Here is an 18,723-nt window from a genome sequence, read left to right as displayed (position 1 = left end):
GGAGACAGATCTCGAGAAAAGGCGCAGTAGTTGCCTTATAAAAAAATGCCTTCGAATTCCCGGTTTGGGCTTAACCGTTAACTAATTTTCTGGTCTGAAGTTATCCTGACCTGGAGTAGAGATGAAGGAATAGATGGGAAAATATGACCGAGCCGGAGCTGTCAGCCAAGGAGAGCAAGTTGAACAGGTCGGGATATAAACGCAGATCGGGCAAGTGGTTAAGCTAAGTTAAGTGGTCCACAGAAGAAAGAAAAGAAAATAGGTCGAAGAGGGGGATTCCTAGTCGGGGTCCAATAAGACGATATGGACAGCTAACGCACATGTTCTCTTGGTCGTGGGTCGCATTGGTCGGGTAATATACAATGCAACTGAGAAGAGGGTTAACATCACGTATCATAAGAGAATCAAAAACCAAAGGTCATACCATATCATAAGGGTGATAAACAGCTCGCAGAGAAGGCAAATCCGTAATTATACAGTAAATAGATTAAGTAAAGGGGTGATAGCTTTAAATTTATATTAGGAACCACATCCTGGATCATTGTTAGTAGGAGGCTCAGGGGGGCAAGACATAGAATCGGCCGGAGGCTCGGGAAGGACGAATAAGTCGTCATCATCCTTGAAGGTGGGAAGCGACCCATCTGGAATCTCTCTCATCAGGCGATCGGTATCTAAGAAGTCCTCTGAGGGGGCAGCGCGAAGTAAATTCTGCTCAAACATTTGTCGAGCTTTGCCACCTGCACCACAACAGAGCATGAAATTCATCAAACCCCCTATCTTCCTCAAGAAGAAAGGGGAGGAGACGTATGCTTGTCTGTACGCTCATAGACGACCCACTTCTCCCGCCTGGTACTCAGTCAACCCTGCCTGGACCTTCTCAGCATCAGCTCAGGCCTTTTCTACATCAGCTCGGGCCAAAGTCAAATCTTGCTGACCCTGAGAAGCATTCTCTTGAGCTTTTCGAAGGTCGGCCTGCATTGATTTAATGGTCGCCTGGCTGCGAAGGGACTTCTCCCGATCTGAACTAGAGGCCAGTTGACCCTGGACATCAGTTAAGTCTTTTGAAGGGCCTCCTGGGTTTCCTGCAGACTTGCCAACCTGACATCCTTTTCATCCATTTCTGCCACCAGCGAGCGACGCCTCTCTACCTCAGAAGATAATTTAGACTCGCTTGTCCGCAGAGCCGCTTCCAAAGTTTTAATCTTGTCGAAAGCCGCATGAGAAATGTTGCGGGCAGACTCTGCAGACTCCCTGATCAGTCGAAGATAACTCGCTAAATCCCCAGGGGTCGGATTGAGGGGATCGCGAGGAGTTAGCGGCAGCTTTAACTCTTGAAGACGAGCCTTCAATACTTCGTTCTCCTTCTACAAGCGAGTGGTGTATTGAATGGCGCTCATATTGGCGGAACAGGCCTGCATTAGATAAGGGAAGAAAGATTACAAAAGATTTCAGCAGAGGAGCATTGAGATAAGAAGACTTACAGAAACAATTTGGCAAGTCGCTTGATCTAACCCCATCATCGGGGGATTCTTCCAAAACCTTCGATTGCCTAAGCGCCAGGAAGTCGCTAAATCGCTCTCTAATTCAACCAAGGCAACTGGGGGAGGGGCCTCTTCTGTAGTTCCTTCGGCGGCACCAGGCTTTGTGGAAGAAGGCAGGCGCCAAGAGTCAGTAAATGAATACTTCTTGCGAATTTTCCTTCGAGACCTAGAAGCAGAGGCGGGAGCAGCTAAAGGAAGGGAGGCAGATTGAGTTGCAGAACTCCCGGACTGATCCATTAAAGGAAGGGGTAGCTGCCCGGGAGAGGAGGCTGTAGCAGGAAAAGAGGCCTGATCGGAAGTTATAGCCCGACCGGGGGTCGGGGCAGATATCTGGGGTGACATAACGAGAACCGCCGACCCCAAATTAATCTCCCGGTCGGGAGTAGCGGCTTTGATTTCCAAAGTGGGAAAGGTGGCAGATGAGCGACGGCCGGAAGGAAGAGGTGGAGGTGACGCCTAAGTTGCTGGAGTAACCTTCTTCCTTTTACGCTGGAGCTTCAGACGTTTGGCCGGCGGGGGAGAGGCAGCCCGCTCCTCCTCAACCTGCTCTACAGTGGCTAGGTCCTCTACAGGAGCCACATTCAGAGGGAGGGCCGAGGAAGTTTCCTCTTGGACCGGCGCAAGGGGGGCTAGCTGTGAAGCAGAAGGAGCAGACCGTGAGACAGAAGGGCCAGACTAGGAAGAAGCTGCTAAACCCTGTTTAAGCTCTGCACTTAAAGTTCTCAAATAGGAGACAAATTGGCGTTTTACGTCTGAGGAGTACGCTTGAAGCATGGCAGCCTCTGCAATAAGAAAGAAAGATACCTCAGTTAGGGAAGAGTAGCGAAGAGGAAAACAGGGTCTTACCAAACGGAGCCCCTATGTCCGCCCGAACGGGGTTGAGCCCAAACAAATACAAAAAGCCTTCCAACAGTAATATAGAAAAGCTAACGCTCACGCCTTGAAGTTTTTCGGAAGCGACGTTACAGGAAGGCTGGTGTTGATGTACAAGAAGGTTAGAAGGGATGTCCGAGCTCCATTGGGTCAGCCCGACCAGGGGCTCGGGGAATCTAACAAAGAAGAAATGGGATTTCCTCCCCTTGTTGGAAGAGGGCATGTCAGAAAAAAACTTATAGCCAGGCCTAGCCTATACCATAAACACTCCTGGCTCTGAACGCTTGAAAGAATAAAAATGATGGAAAAGTTAAGCGGTCAGGGGAAGTTGGTATACGGGACAAAGAATGACAGTGCCACAAACCGCTCTGAAGAAGTTGGGAGCAAATTGAGAGATGCAGATGCCGAAGTATTCGCTCAGGGAGGAAATGAAAGGATGGATGGGAAAACGAAGGCCTCCTAAAATCTGGTCTCTAAAATTGGTTATGAAGCCTTCTGGAGGGCTAGCGGGGTGTTCATAGGGCACAGGAACTCTGAGTTCATAATCACCACTAAGTCGCAGGTCCGATCGAATCACAGATAGGTCATGATCATCTATATCAGAAATGAAGCATGAATACCAAAGGACGGTCTTACCGTCAGCCATTATCAAGGTAAGGAGGGTTGAAGAAGAGATCAGTCGAGAGGGAGAGGAGCACTCGGCGTGAATAGGCTAGAGGGGGAAGGGCCGGACACCAGAGATGGCGAAGCAATGCGGAGACGAGGGCAGTCAAAAAGCTCAAGGCAATGACTGCGGACTACCTTTAAGGTTTATAAAGAGAGTGTTCCTAGGGAATATCGAAAAGAGATGTCGAGTATCTTTTTGGGTAAAGCGCTTAAAGCCGTCCGATAGCAGAGAGACACGCTCTTATGTGATATCGTGTACAAAAAGGAGTGACGTTGGCGGCGTCATCCTGCATAAGCAATAAAGGTATGGGACAGGTGTCAATCCCCTAGGAGGCGTATTAATGATGGACATGATAAGGAAATCATGAGATGAAGCGGGAGTACGGAAACGCTTACCACGCGATTTTTTTGGGAACCAGCGAAGAAAAGTGGCGGGAAAGAAATTCAAATGCGGCGAGGCCAAGGCTAAGTAAGATTCTAATATTGTTATCCTCACAATACAATTGATGGTATATTTCTTAATGGCAGACGAAGTCGAAGCTCTTCAAGTAATTCCGAGTCGGGAGATCACCTCTGGGTCAGCAACATCTATCCTGGTCGGGAGGTTACCCCCAGGTCGGCAACATCTATCCTGGTCGGGAGATCACCCCCCAGGTCGGCAACATCTATCCTGGTTGGGAGGTTACCCCCCAGGTCGGCAACATCTATCCTGGTCGGGAGATCACCCCCCAGGTCGACAACATCTATCCTGGTCGGGAGATCGCCCCCCAGGTCTGCAACGTCTATCTTGGTCGGGATATCCCTTCTAGGTCAGTTGTCCCAGACTCTCGCCCCAGTGCGAGTTATAAGTGAGCAAGGCTCTCACGCCCAACAACCTTCCCGGTCGACTGTCCCAGACTCTCGCCCTAGTGCGAGTTATAAGTGTGCAAGGCTCTCACGCCCAACGACCTTCCCGGTCGGATGTCCCAGACTCTCGTCCTAGTGCGAGTTATAAGTGAGCAAGACTCTCACGCCCAACGACCTTCCCAGTCGGCTGCCCCAGACTCTCGCCCCAGTGTGAGTTATAAGTGAGCAAGACTCTCACGCCCAACGACCTTCCCGGTCGGCTGTCCCAGACTCTCGTCCCAGTGTGAGTTATAAGTGAGCAAGGCTCTCACGCCCAACGACCTTTCCGGTCGGCTGTCCCAGACTCTCGCCCCAGTACGAGTTATAAGTGAGCATGGCTGAGCAAGACTCTCACGCCCAACGACCTTCCCGGTCGGCTATCCCAGACTCTCGCCCCAATGCGAGTTATAAGTGAGCAATGCTCTCACGCCCGACGACCTTCCCGGCCGGCTGTCCCAGACTCTCGCCCCAGTGCGAGTTATAAGTGAGCTTGACTCTCACGCCCAACGACCTTCCCGGTCGGCTGTCCCAGACTCTCACCCCAGTGTGAGTTATAAGTAAGCAAGGCTCTCACGCCTAACGACCTTCCCAGTCGGCTGTCCTAGACTCTCGCCCCAGTGCGAGTTATAAGTGAGCAAGACTCTCACGCCCAACGACCTTCCCGGTCGACTGTCCCAGACTCTCGCCCCAGTGCGAGTTATGAGTGAACAAGGCTCTTACACCCAACGACCTTCCCGGTCGGCTGTCCCAAACTCTCGTCCCAGTGCGAGTTATAAGTGAGCAAGGCTCTCACGTCTAACGACCTTCCCGGTCGGCTGTCCCAAACTCTCGCCCCAGTGCGAGTTATAAGTGAGCAAGGCTCTCATGCCCAATGACCTTCCAAGTCGGCTATCCTAGACTCTCGCCCCAGTGCGAGTTATAAGTGAGCAAGGCTCTCACGCCCAACGACTAGACTCTCGTCCCAATGCGAGTTATAAGTGAGCAAGACTCTCACGCCCAACGACCTTCCAGGTCGGCTGTCCCAGACTCTCGCCTCAGTGCGAGTTATAAGTGAGCAAGGCTCTCACGTCCAACAACCTTCACGGTTGGTGCAATGATTTTTTTGATCAGTATTCCGTATACCTGCAGACACAAAATACAGCAGGCCAAGTTATCATGTCGGACTGGTTAGTAAGTCATATTGCAGGAATTCTAACTAAACATGAAATTTTGCAGGCATATCCGCAAATCACAGATGTGTCTCAAGCGTCTCATCCGCGGCGACCAAAGAATCATATGTTAGGTGGTGAGATGAAAAGGAGGTAAGTAGATTGTTTTTATTATTTTTGCTATGTTTAGCTAGAAATATTAAAGAAACGCAGGAGTTCTATAAAAACGCGATGATACATGAGCAATATAGTGAATAACTACAACAAGAATGGAAGGTAGAAGACAAGTTGTGTTTCATTAAAATAGGAGGTACATTGTTCAGAGGTTTTAATTGTTGTCCGATACAGAGGCGGGACCCTTTTCTCCCAAATGGGCCTATGCTCGAAGCAGCTCTGCCCGGACACTTTCAAGAGTGTGCCTCAATTGACAGATGGTCTCGTCCTTTTGCCGGCTCTCTTCTTTCAGCAGAGCCAGTTCATCCTCATGCTTTATCTTTAAATACATGATATGATGGATTTGACTCTGGAAATTCGCTTGAGCTTTCATCTTGAGGGCTGTCTTGGCCCGAGTTCGGTATTTGGCTGCTTGCCAGAGCTCCTCCATTTCTCGACGGAGGGAGATTTGCAGATCCCTGCGCAGGGTCATATCACGTAAGGCTTTTTCCTTAAGGGCTAGCTGGTGACGTACAGAAGATAGCTCAGCGGGCTCCATAGGTTAGAAAGGGATCACAAGGAGACAGAAGAGACAGAGATACAGGCGTAGTGACAAGGAGACATGAATCTTTTATAAGGAAAAAGAAGGTGAAAGGATTTTCTCGGAAGTTGAGGCGACGCTTGGAAAACCGGGCGACATTTATAAAGGGCAAGTGCGCTCAGAAGTTGAGGAGTCAACATAAGCATAAAAGGAAATCGTTCATCTCCTAGGAAGACAGATCAGCAGAGGACGCGAGAACCGAGTCAGGCAACACAATGATTGGGGTCTAGTCAGTCAGACTAGAACCTCCTTCGACTAGACTTGAGGGGGAGGCTTGTGATACGGTGCATGTTTTGTGGGGTCAGTATGGTGATGTGGTTATAAGTCAATACCACAAGAGGGTCAGGAGTCAAGCTGACTTGGAGATCAGGAAGGTCAGAAGTCAAGCCTCCGTGGCTGGTCAGCAGTCAAGCTGACGTGGAGAGCAGGGAGGTCAAAAGTCAAGCTTACGTGGTCAAAGTCAAAGTCTCAACTGACGGGGCGGTCAAAGGAGGGGATTATAAGACCAGCCCTGATAGTGGGCAATAAATGGGCCCGCGGGCCAGATATAGCTAAGGACTGAGACTACAAGTTAATTAAAGGTCTGGACACAGACCTGACGTGCAGGTCGGGACATCCAACCCAAGGATCACAGGGATGGCACAGACCTGGCGTGCAGGTCGGGACGTACAAGCCATGGATAGCAGCGAACAATAACCGGGTCTAGACACAGACCCAGCGTGCAGGTCGGGACGTATAAGCCATGGATAGCAGAACAGTAAACGGGTATGGACACAGACTCAGCGTGCAGGTTGGGATGTACAAGCCATGGATAGCAGCGAACAGTAAACGGGTCTGGACATAGACCCAACGTGCAGGTCGGGACGTACAAGCCATGGATAGCAGCAAACAGTAAACGGGTCAGGACACAGACCCAGCGTTCAGGTCGGGACATCCAAGCCAAGGATCATAGGTCTGGCACAGACCTGGCGTGCAGGTTGGGACATCCAAGCCAAGGATCAGAGGTCTGGCATAGACCTGGCGTGCATGTCGGGACGTACAAGCCATGGATAGCAGTGAACAGTAAACGGGTCTAGACACAGACCCAACGTGCAGGTCAGGACGTACAAGTCATGTATAACAACGAACAGTAAACGGGTCTGGACACAGACCCAGCGTGCAGGTCGGGACGTACAAGCCATTGATAGCAAAACAGTAAACAAGTCGGAACATAGATCTAGTTGGCAGATCGGGATGTAGAGACCGTAGATCACAGATGACAAAGGCGGGTCAGAATGCAAGCTTAACACACAGATCGGGACATACAAGTCAGGGATAATAGTATATAAAAGCAGGGCGGGTACAGATCTCGGAAGGCAGACTCGGCATCCAGACGCTACAAGACGAACAAGCCAAAGAATCGTAACCGCTTGTCAGAGAATGTCAGAGAATAATCAGCATGTCAGGGAATATTTTTACAGTCAGGGCCCATTACCCCTTTTGATTCTATCGCCAGCCTATGAAAAGGTGTCACCTGTCATCCACTGCCAGACAAAGCCTGACAGCCAACATTCCTTGACATCCGTCAAACCCAGAAACTTCCGTTGCAATATAAAAAGGGAGGCTTTGTCCCTTGCGCAGGTACGCTCACTCGTCATTTCTCACTAGTCTTTACTTTTCGTCTTTTCTCTGTGATTTCTGGGAAAAAAGTACATGACTTGAGCGTTGGAGGGCCTGACCCAGGGACTTTCTCCCTGGTTTTTGGTCTCTAACAACTGGTGGACTCGTCTGAGTGTGTGCAGAGCTACAACGTCATCATCCTGGTCATATCTCTCCGTCAGCCGCCCGTGCGAACCTTTCCAGGGGATACCCGGTAGATTCAACTCTTCAGCGACTTTCCGTCAACTTTCCGCATAACAAGGCCCACCTTCATCCGACTCAACTTCCGGACGGGATCATCTTCCATCATACTTTCTCTCTCCTGATTTTCTTTCATTATGCGCTATTTATCTTTTTCTCTCTCATGTTTTTCTCTCACATTCAATTTTCTTTCACATCTAGTTTTTTCTTTTACTGTTCTCTAAGTTAAAAAAAAATTGATTCATTTCGATAAAAATATTTAATTAATCAAATATTATTTTAAAAAATAATATTCACATTCATACTTATTTTTATTTCATAATACTATCAATTTTTTACTCATTGTAATTTTCTTAATACTACCATTTTTATACTCATTCTAATTTCCAGAAAGACCCAACGCCATCTACAAATGACATGGAAAAAAAAACCCATGACTTCTGAAGCAGCTAACTAAAGCAACTGCTCTTCGCTTGCATGGCTAAGTCATGTCGTTGACTTTTTATGATTTACCTGTTGTTTTGTTGATTTAGGAGGATTTCTCAATTCTCTCGGCTTCCACCATCGCAATTCGTAATCTCTAAGAGGTTTAAGCTTTGATCTTTTCCTGCTTTGCTATCCCGATCATGGCGGAGATCCTTTCTGATTTCGCCGGCAGGTGCCTGAGCAAACTTCTAAGTTTTGTCGAGGGTGAGGCGACAAAGATCCTCGGCGTCAAGGACGACCTCAAGAAGCTCCAACGGAGGCTGCTGCGAGTTCGAGGCGTTCTCGAGGACGCCGAGAAGAAGCGCCACGGGAGCGCAGAGATCAACGCTTGGGTGAGGGAGATGAAAGACATCATGTACGATGTTGAAGACTTACTCGATCTCTGCAAGACCAAGGCTGAGAACCTGTGGGTAAACCATTCACCACTCCCTTCTGCTTCTGACTTTTCTTGCCTTCCACTCTCTCGCCAAATTGCCAACAAGGTGAGGGAAGTCAACGATAGGCTAGATGAGATCTCAGAGGACAGACATGTGATGTCTCGGTTGCATGAAATCGATCCCTCTATTCATGACAGTGGCATCAACACTCGTAATACCTCACCTTTACTCATCCAGTCTGACATCGTCGGGACTCAAATTAAAGAGGTTTCTGAGAGCCTTGTGAAATCCCTGATAACAGAAAGAGACGAGGGATGGAAGATTTTTGGTATAGTAGGGATGGGCGGAATAGGCAAGACCACGCTTGCTCGTAATGTCTACAACGACAGCAGGATCCCTGGCTACTTTCCGAGGAAAACTTGGCTTTGTGTTTCTAAAGAATTTTCGGGCAACGAGTTGTTGAAAGAACTGATTAGAAGTGTTGGGGGAGATCATGGAGAGGCTAGAAGCAAGTCTGAATTGGAGCTTATACTTTCTCATCTCCTACCAAAGAAGTTCTTCATTGTGTTAGATGATCTGTGGAATGCAAACGTGTGGGAGGATCTACTGAGAGCTCCTTTTAAATGTTCTTCTGGTGGAATCTTGATCACGACAAGGGATGAAAGGGTGGCGAGACAAATCGGAGCCAGTAGTATTCATTGCGTTGAGAAGATGGATAAGCTCACTAGTTGGATGCTGCTTTCCACAATGGTTTCTAGAGATGGAGAAGATGAAGATCTGTGCCAACTAGAAGCAATTGGGGGAGAAATTGTCAAGAAATGTGACGGTCTTCCTCTTGCCATTAAGACAGTTGCTGGTGTTTTGAGGTCCAAGGAAAGATGCGAGAAAGAATGGAACAAAGTTCTTGAAAGTGAAATATGGTCAATGAATCAGCTTCAAGAAGAACTGCCAAGAGCTCTATACTTGAGCTACGAGGATTTACCATCACACCTCAAACAATGTTTTCTCTTTTGCTCATTGTATCCTGAAAATATCTCAATGCACTATAAGGATCTTACCAGGTCTTGGGTTGCCGAAGGATTTGTGAAACCGCAGGGATATAGACTGTTGGAAGATTTAGCGGAGGGCTACTATGAAGAATTGCTTGGAAGAAACCTTCTTCAACTGCATCCCTTGTATTTGGATAACAGTGTATGCACCATGCATGGACTTCTAAGGTCCTTGGCAGTTTACTTGGTAGAAGAGGAAAGTGTTTCTATTAGCAACGGGGAAAGACTAGAAAGTACAAATACTTTGACAAAAATTCGTCATCTGTCAGTATCAAACATGGGTGAGGAGGTTGCAGTTCCTGTAGAGTTGGTCAGTCAGAATTGCTTGCGGACTTTACTCGTCTGGAACAGTTTCAAGACGAAGAGGATCGGGGCTGACCTATTTGAAAAGCTGGGTCAACTAAGGGTTCTATGTATTGCTGCCACTGAGATTGAAAGAATTCCAGATTCGTTGGGAAATTTGATACAGTTGAGGTACTTGGATTTGGATCGAACAAATGTTCATTCATTGCCAGAGTCAATTGGATGTCTCAAAAACTTGGAAATTTTAAATCTTCAAAGCTGTAGATCTTTACACTACCTTCCTGATGACATCACAAAGTTGCAGAATCTAAGATGTCTTCGTGTGAGAGGAACTCCTCTAAATCATTTACCCAAAGGAATTGGGAACTTGACAAAAATCAACCATCTTGAAGGCTTTCTGATAGGCCATGAACGAGATACACAAGGCGAAGTCGAAGACTGTGCATTAGATGATCTGCAGTCACTTAACGACCTGAGGTTTCTACATGTGGCGGCATTGAAGAGGGCTCGCAGAGGATCTTTGGTACTTGCTAACAAAACCTTTCTTAAACATTTGGATCTGAGGTGGCTGCCACCTTGTGTGAAGGCTGATCTCACACGATGTGGGAACCAGGCAGCAGAGGATATTGCAAAGAGTTACAGTGACCTTTTTCCTCCTTCAAGCCTAGAATGTCTTACAGAGGCAGAGAGCCAGAGGAATGTGAGGCTCTTTAGTGAGCTTTCTCTGCCGTCAAGCCTCGAGTTCCTTTCAATCTACCATTTTCTTGGTCAGGAATTGCCAAAATGTATGGAAAGATGCACGCCAATGTCTTTCCCCAATCTGCAATTTCTCGACCTTAATTGTTTCATATCGTGTACGCACCTTCCTGTACTAGGCCAGTTACCCCAGTTGAAGATTCTTTCCATAGCAAGAGCTGACGCAATAGTTACCGTTGGACCGGAACTTCTCTACGGTCAGTCACCGTTGACGACACTAGTTGCATTCCCCAAACTTGAATATCTGGAATTCATGATAATGCCCAACTGGGAACAATGGTCGTTCGGTGAGATTGAGACTGCAAAAGCACAAGAGCTGAAACTATTGCCTTCTCTGAAACGACTGTGTGTCGTAGACTGCCCAAAGCTGAAAGCTCTTCCTGATGGTCTGCATCACGCAACCAACCTACAAGAATTGAGGATATATGGTGCGCACGAGCTAGGGGAAGTGAAGAACCTCCCATCCTTAACTAATGAGCTTTTCCTCAGGGACAACAAGAAACTAGAAAAAGTGTCCAACCTTCCCATGTTGAAATCACTGATCGTTGGATCTTGCCCGTTGCTGAAACAAGTGGATAGTTTGAGTGCATTAGAAATGCTTGAACTACGACATAATTCTTCTCAGAGACTACCTTCAGACGCATCATTGCAGCACCTCAGCCTTGATACACAAGAAGATCCCCTCCCAGTTTGGCTACCGGAACTGCTTGAGCAGAACATGAAGGGTTATGCTGGATCAGGTGTGCTGCTTGTCGAATGCAGCTTGTCACTGCTTCGTAGATGCTGCAAGGACGGCCCTTACTGGCATACCATTCAACAGTTTGCCGGAGTGTTGATGCAATCTGAAGAAGGAAGTGCATACATGACGTATACCAAAAATCCATTCAAGTATGAGAGTAATGCATTTTCCCATCGAAAATTTACCGAACAACGCATATAAATTTTTAAATTTACTAAAGTTGCGTTTGGTAGCCTGTAATCTACCTTGTAATGTAATCCAGATTACATTACAAAGTCGATTATTTTGTTTGGTTTGATTTAAAACTTATAATGTAATGTAATGTAATCTGGATTACAAAAGGTAGTGAAGATTTGTAATCTGGATTACAAAGCAAATGTTATGTAATCCGATTATATTACGAGGTCATTGTTTCACCAAAGTTTAAATGCCGAATATACCCCTAGTTTGTTGTCGACCGCCGCCCGCCACTGGTCGCTGACCTTCGTCGCCGATCGCTGCCGGCTGCCACCGGCCCCGCCGCCGCCGGTCGCCCGCCGTCGCCGGCCGTCGCCACCGGTCGCCGGTCACCGTCCGCCTCCGTCACCGTTGCCCGCTGGTCGTCGCCCGCCTGCCGTTGCCCATCGTCGCCGATTGGCGATGACGGTGGCCTGCTGCGGCGACCGACGGTGGCGGCGGCAACTGGTTGCCGATGGCTGCCGCAAACTCCGGCAGAGGTGTGGCGACCACCGATAGAGGTCACAGGATATTTTTGTCATTTTATAATAATATGAATTACATTCCTTATAAAAAATAATGGACACCAAACAAAAGAATGTAATCACCTTTGTAATCAAATATTACATACATTACATTACCAAACGTAGTAATGTAATCAAGATTACATTACATTACATTATAAATTTGATTACATTATAAACTAGATTACATTACACCCAACCAAACGTAGCCTAAAAGGCGTATATTAATTTACTATTTACCAAAGAACACACATTTTCAAGTGTCATTCTTGGTTACCTTCTTGACAATCTGACTTTTTCTACCGTTTTTATTTTCTCCACTATTTTTCTCTCACTTCTCTCTCTTCTCTTTTGTATCGGTATGCAGAACATATGAATAACATTATATAAGATTTAGTCAATTTTTAATAACATTTTAATACATTTGAAGAAGTCAAAATAAACAAGGGATATCATATTTGAACTTATTGCAATCTCAGAAATCCATTGAAACTGAAATGAGTGTAATCGGAGCTCTCTAGATCCATCAGTGGATTTCAGTGAAAACTCACTGATAGACCTAGAGAACTCCGATTGTACTCATTTCAATTTCTATGGATTTATGATGTTACAAGGAGTTCAAATATGGTGTCCATTATATATTTCGGCTTTTTATAGATATTAACATGTAAAATAAAAGAATCATCAAAAACACCCATATTGGACTTGATATGGAATCATATCAAGCCCGACGTGGACCTAATAAGAAATCATATAAGGCCCAACATAGGCCTGATATGAAATCATATCAGGCCCAACATGAGTTTTTTTTTGACGATTCTTCGATTTTATATATTAACATCTATGAAAAGTCGAAATAAATAATAGACACCATATTTGAACTCCTTGTAACATCAGAAATCCATAGGAATTGAAATGGGTGCAATCAGAGCTCTCTAGGTCAATTAGTGGTGATCCGGTGGTAAGAGCCCGGGACCCCCTAACGAGGGGTCAACGCCACGTGGAGGTCAAAGGGCCAGGTGGTCCGTCGGAGAAGGGTGAGCCGACCGGACTCATGAGAAAAGGGCAGGCCGATCGGTCTGACAGTAAACATCTGATAGTAAAAGGCGCCCTGACAGGGATCAGGGTTCCGACGCTCAATGAAACAGTAAATAATGACCGAGCGGAAGGCCTAAGAGAAGGCAGGACGTAATGGGCGCGCCACCCGGCCGGCGCAGGGAATTAAGACCGTCCGGACGGCGCTCTTCGTCTAGCCGGCCGGACGGATGTCCTGGCCGGCGGTGGGTAAGTAGGGACAGGAACATCTGCTGACAGCCGTCAGGTCGTATGGCTAGGCCATACTCCTAGTCTGACAACGGGGTGTCCCGTTGTCCCATCAAAGGCGCGATGGGACTATTGCAGTAGGGCGTCAGGTAAGCTTTCTGACAAACGCATACCGAGGTATGGGCTGCGGACAAGTACATGCCTCGGTGGGCGTGTAGAAGCTCTTTCATCGCTCTATATAAAGAGCCGCAGACTTCGCCGGAGGTACGCGTGAAACATCTCTGGAGCCACTCTTTTCCACTGTTTGCTTGCCTGACTTGAGCGTCGGAGGGTCGCCGCCGGGAACCCTTCCCGGCCGACTTCTGTGCAGGTTCGCCGGAGATTCGTGCGACCAGACGGAGGCCTACGCCATCGACTAGGAGCGCGCCACGTGCCCAGCGTCCTTTGGTTCGGCGATTCGGACAAGATCAATTTGGCGCCGTCTGTGGGAACGCTCTTGCATCCGATCGGAAACAATGGATGAGGCTGGACGACAACACATGGTGACGCTTTCGAACGAGGAACTCGACGCTCTGATCGAGATAAGGGCCGCCAAGCTCGTGGAGCAAAAACAGAAAGCCACAGCCGAGCGGCCGGAGCAGCAAGCAACATCAGCGTCTGGTGGACGAGCGGAAGCACCACCGGCCACCATTGCATTTCATCGAGCCTTATTCCGCACCCCTGAAGCCGCAGCAGCTCAAAGAGACCGGGGATCTTCTTCGGATGAAATGCCTAGACGAGAAGACAGAAAAGGGAAAGCCCCCCGAGCGGACGCATCACCTGAGCGGATCAATCGCCAATTTTCAGAGGCTATTCTACGAGACCCTCTGCCCAAGCATTACGTGCCTCCGACGATCGGCGAGTATAATGGGACAACCGACCCAGATGATCATCTGGGTAAGTTCGATAACACGGCTACTCTCCATCAATACACAGATGGAGTAAAGTGCCGAGTTTTTCTTGTTAGGACCAAAAGTAGCTAGAGGGGGGGGGGGTGAATAGCTCGTCGCGTTCGCTCGGTGCTCGGCGTTGCTTGTTCCTTCAAAGATGTGCAGCGGAAAATACAGAAACAAACACACAACGCTAACACGGTTGGTTTTACTTGGTATCCACCTCACAAGAGGTGACTAATCCAAGGATCCACACCAACACACACACCCTCCACTAAATAAAACTCTCCTTTGTGGTAACTACCAAGGGCGGAGAAGTCCTACAATACTCAATACAAGAAGAGAGGGAAAGGATACAAGAAATACAAGCTTACAAGCTTACAATGAGTACAAAACCCTAACCCTAGCTTCTCTTCTTGACTTTGATCCGCCTCTTGACTTGGAGAGCTTCCAAGATCCTTCAAGAACTGGCGATCTGAGCTTTGTGAGCGCTGTGGAGGAGTTGGCGAAAGCTCTGGAGTGAATCGGAGAAGTTCTTCTTGCAGCCATCGAACGCCTGCAGCTATAAACGACGCCAACGGTCGGATCCCGATCGATTCGAATGTTCCCAATCGATCGGGGAGGCTTTGGATCGATCCACGGATCGATCCAGAGCGCCTCTGTGCTCTGGAAACGTGCCTGGATCGATCCACGGATCGATCCAGCGCTTATCGCGCGAAGCAGCCGCGTCCCAATCGATCCAGAAGCTCTCTGTTCGCTGGGACAGGTCTGGATCGATCCACTGATCGATCTAGAGCCTGGATCGATCCACTGATCGATCCAGCACTTGGTTTTTGTCCAAAACCAAGTCCTAAACCTCCCAAACCAACATCCGGTCAACCTTGACCTGTTGGTATGTCATGCCTAGCATCTAGTCACTCCCTTGACCTGCTAGGACTCCCTTACCAAGTGTCCGGTCAATCCCTTTGACCCACTTGGACTTTTCTCTGTGCCAAGTATCCGGTCAATCCCTTTGACCTACTTGGACTTTTCTTTCATGCCAAGTATCTAGTCAATCCTTTGACCTACTTGGACTTCCCAGCACCAGATGTCCGATCATCCTTGATCCATCTGGATTTTCCCTTGCCTGGCTTCACTCACCAGGACTTTCACCTAGCTTCACTCACTAGGGTTTTCCATCTGCATAGCTTCACTCACTAGGACTTTCACCTAGCTTCAGTCACTAGGGTTTTCCATCTGCCTAGCTTCACTCACTAGGACTTTCACCTGGCTTCACTCACCAGGATTTCCATCTGCCTAGCTTCACTCACTAGGACTTTCACCTGGCTTCACTCACCAGGATTTCCTTCTGCCTAGCTTCACTCACTAGGACTTTCACCTGGCTTCACTCACCAGGATTTCCTTCTGCCTGGCTTCACTCACCAGGACTTTCTTCTGCCTGGCTTCACTCACCAGGACTTTCATACTGCCTAACTTCACTCACTAGGTCTTTCATTTTGCCTAACATCCCAGTTAGGACTTCCCAGTCAAGTATCCAGTCAACCTTGACCTACTTGACTCTTCTTCAATCAATATCTTATTGTCAAACATCTAAACCCAAACCAAGACTCAGCTTGGTTACCCAGGTCAACCTTGACCTGAGGGATATTGCATCAACAATCTCTCCCTTTTTGATGTTTGACAATACCACAATAACACTTACAATCCCATATGTAAGTTAGGCTAATCCCATAGCCTCCTTCTTCATGCCACTAGGTAATGAAAGCATAAATTAAGCTCTTCATTCTCCCCCTAAGAGGGCAAACTCCCTCTAGGTAATGAAAGCCTAACTTACTCCCTTTCATGAGTCCTTTCATTCTCCCCCTATGACCTTCCCATAGGTAATGAAGGACTAAGCTTAACCATACATTCTCCCCCTATTGGCACACATCAACCCATCGTTGGACACACATCAACCTATGCTCCAATTCTGGGCACACTTCAACAAATCCATTTGTTGAAGACTCTCCCCCTGAAGAGTTGCTCATCGTTGTTCACAACATCACTCGTTGTGATCAACACGATAATGAAGGTCCCACACCCTTCATTTATCCTTAACTTCTCCCTCAATGTAGACAACTACCCAACCCTGAGCATTATCTACCACTTGAGTGTCCACTTGAAATAATGAGGATATCCACTCCCCATTTCTCCCCATTTCAAGTTTAAATGCTCAACCTTGAGCAAGTTCACGAAGGTTAACCACCTTCCAAGGTTCATGAAAAATAATTTTCATGTCTTTAAAGAGTCCCTCCCCCTAAAGACATGGTGGTAACTTCTGTCATTGCACCAACAATGACTTGGAATCCCTAAAACATTAGGAAACCCAAATTTAGAAGTTTTGAGGTTCAAATATTCAAAATTTGAAACAACCTCAACCTAAACTTCTACTTAGTCTTCGTTAACCAATCCATCCTTGTTTTCAACATGAAAACACCCTTTGTATGTATACAAATGTATTTAAGGGGTTTGGAATGGTTACCTAGACTCAAAGAGGTTCAAAGATGCTGAAATCAGGCCTTCCCAGCCAAAATCAGCAACTTGGATCGATTGGAGTTGGGTTCCAATCGATTGAACCTTTCTGAATCGATCCACGGATCGATTCAGACTCCTTGGATCGATCGGCTGATCGATCCAGCGAGCTTCTGCTCGCGGGAATTGCCGTTTGAATCGATCCATGGATCGATTCATGGAACTCCAATCGATCCATGGATCGATCGGAGCTCTGATAGTTGCTGAAATTTCATTTCAGTCAACTTCAGAAACCCTAGAAAATTCTACAAAATCCAAAATTATAAAATTTCGTGTAGACATTATTTAGGGCATACTTAATCATGGAAAAATAGCTTTCTATGAAAATACATCATATTTTCAAAGATTGACACAAACTTGAAAACTTGCAAAAACTTTAGTGTTTTTCTTCAAGTTTGTGTCTAACTATTCAATGGTGATTACTATCAAAAGATAGCCTTCACCAAGGTTTTCCAAAAACATTTTAAAAACATTTTCAAAACCAATATCCCATCATGTTCCTTGGGCATAATGCACATGACTTGTACATTAGCTTTCCCAATGATGGGAAAACACATAACTATGTGTTTTGATGAATTTAAAACTCAAAGGAATGCACTAAGTCAACATCTTGAGCTTTGTTCATCATCCTAACATCTCACTTGTATATAATATGCACTAAAACACATACAAGTCACCTTAGAGGTCTTTGTGAGATGTAAAATTTGGTTTTGCCCTATTCTAGGGATCATGCATATCTATCTAGGCATTTTAGAGATATTAGACATCCACCCAGGATGTCACTTGTTAATCAGCGTCGTTAGATGCCATTTGTCCTTAATTACAAGGAATTAAACTTAATGCATGATTATGTTATGGCATACATCAAAAGAGAATAATTTTTAAAAGAAAATATCCTATTACTACATGATGTATGAATGTCATGACATGGTATTTTTTGGATTTTTCATAATAAGACATGAATGCAAAAACTAGACATGATGTCATGGCATATGATGGGCAAACAATCATGGCAAGATTTAGCATAAATAAAATATACCTAGATTAACTATCTAAGTATCCTTAAAGTCTTAGCTAAACTTACACCTTAAACCTAGATTGCCCTAAAGTGCTTCAAGAAAATGCCAAAGCCTAAGTTTGCATTTCTTATTCCCTTGATTAATTTATGCCAATTAAAATAAACATGTCCTCAAATGTTGGCATATTCCATTTTTCCTCAAGAGTAGCACTTTTAAATTTAAGGCCCGGATTGCCTTAAATTGCCTAAGAACATACCAAAAACCCAACTTGATAGTTCTTATGAATTTTTCAATATGTGCCATTTAAGATTAAAATCAATTCTTCCACCATTAGGCACATTTTACTCTTTCAAGGAGTAATCAATAATTCCATTTCATTTTCAAAGGTTAACAAAAACCTTGAAAATGCTCCTTGAGTGTCAATTTCCTCAAAGTTGGGTTAACTACCCTTCTAATCGGAGTTGACACTCTCTAACCCATCTATGGGGTAGAGAAGATGCTCCTAGGAACCCAACACCTATTGGTGCTCCTTGGATGCTCTAGGTACTCACTAGGGATAACTTCCCTAGATACCTTCCTAGTGACCTTGTTGGGCTTCTTAGAAGCCTTGGTCACTTTTTCTAGGTCGACTCTAGGGATAACCTCCCTTGTGACCTTGTTTGTGACTTTCTTAGACTTCTTAGAAGTCTTAGTCACATTTATTGCAAAAATACTTTTAGGGATGACTTCCCTAGTATTTTTGGCTTGACCACTAGACCTAGGGTTTGTTCCATAACTATATGGAA

General features: G+C 46.3%; 1 protein-coding gene across 1 annotated transcript; it reads left to right on the top strand.

Annotated features, from left to right (window-relative positions):
- The first annotated feature begins 8,332 nt into the window (after positions 1-8,332).
- On the top strand, positions 8,333-12,151 carry LOC122050332 (putative disease resistance protein RGA3). The gene is made up of 2 exons (XM_042611247.1): positions 8,333-11,565; positions 11,863-12,151. Exons 1-2 carry the CDS (start codon positions 8,333-8,335, stop codon positions 12,149-12,151), a joined length of 3,522 nt encoding a protein of 1,173 aa, XP_042467181.1.
- Positions 12,152-18,723: the final 6,572 nt, after the last annotated feature.

This window comes from Zingiber officinale, chromosome 3A (assembly GCF_018446385.1).
Source record: "Zingiber officinale cultivar Zhangliang chromosome 3A, Zo_v1.1, whole genome shotgun sequence".
NCBI classification, from domain to species: Eukaryota; Viridiplantae; Streptophyta; class Magnoliopsida; order Zingiberales; family Zingiberaceae; genus Zingiber; species Zingiber officinale.
Note: the sequence above shows the minus strand (reverse complement) of the source record. Positions and strands in the feature narration are given on the sequence as shown.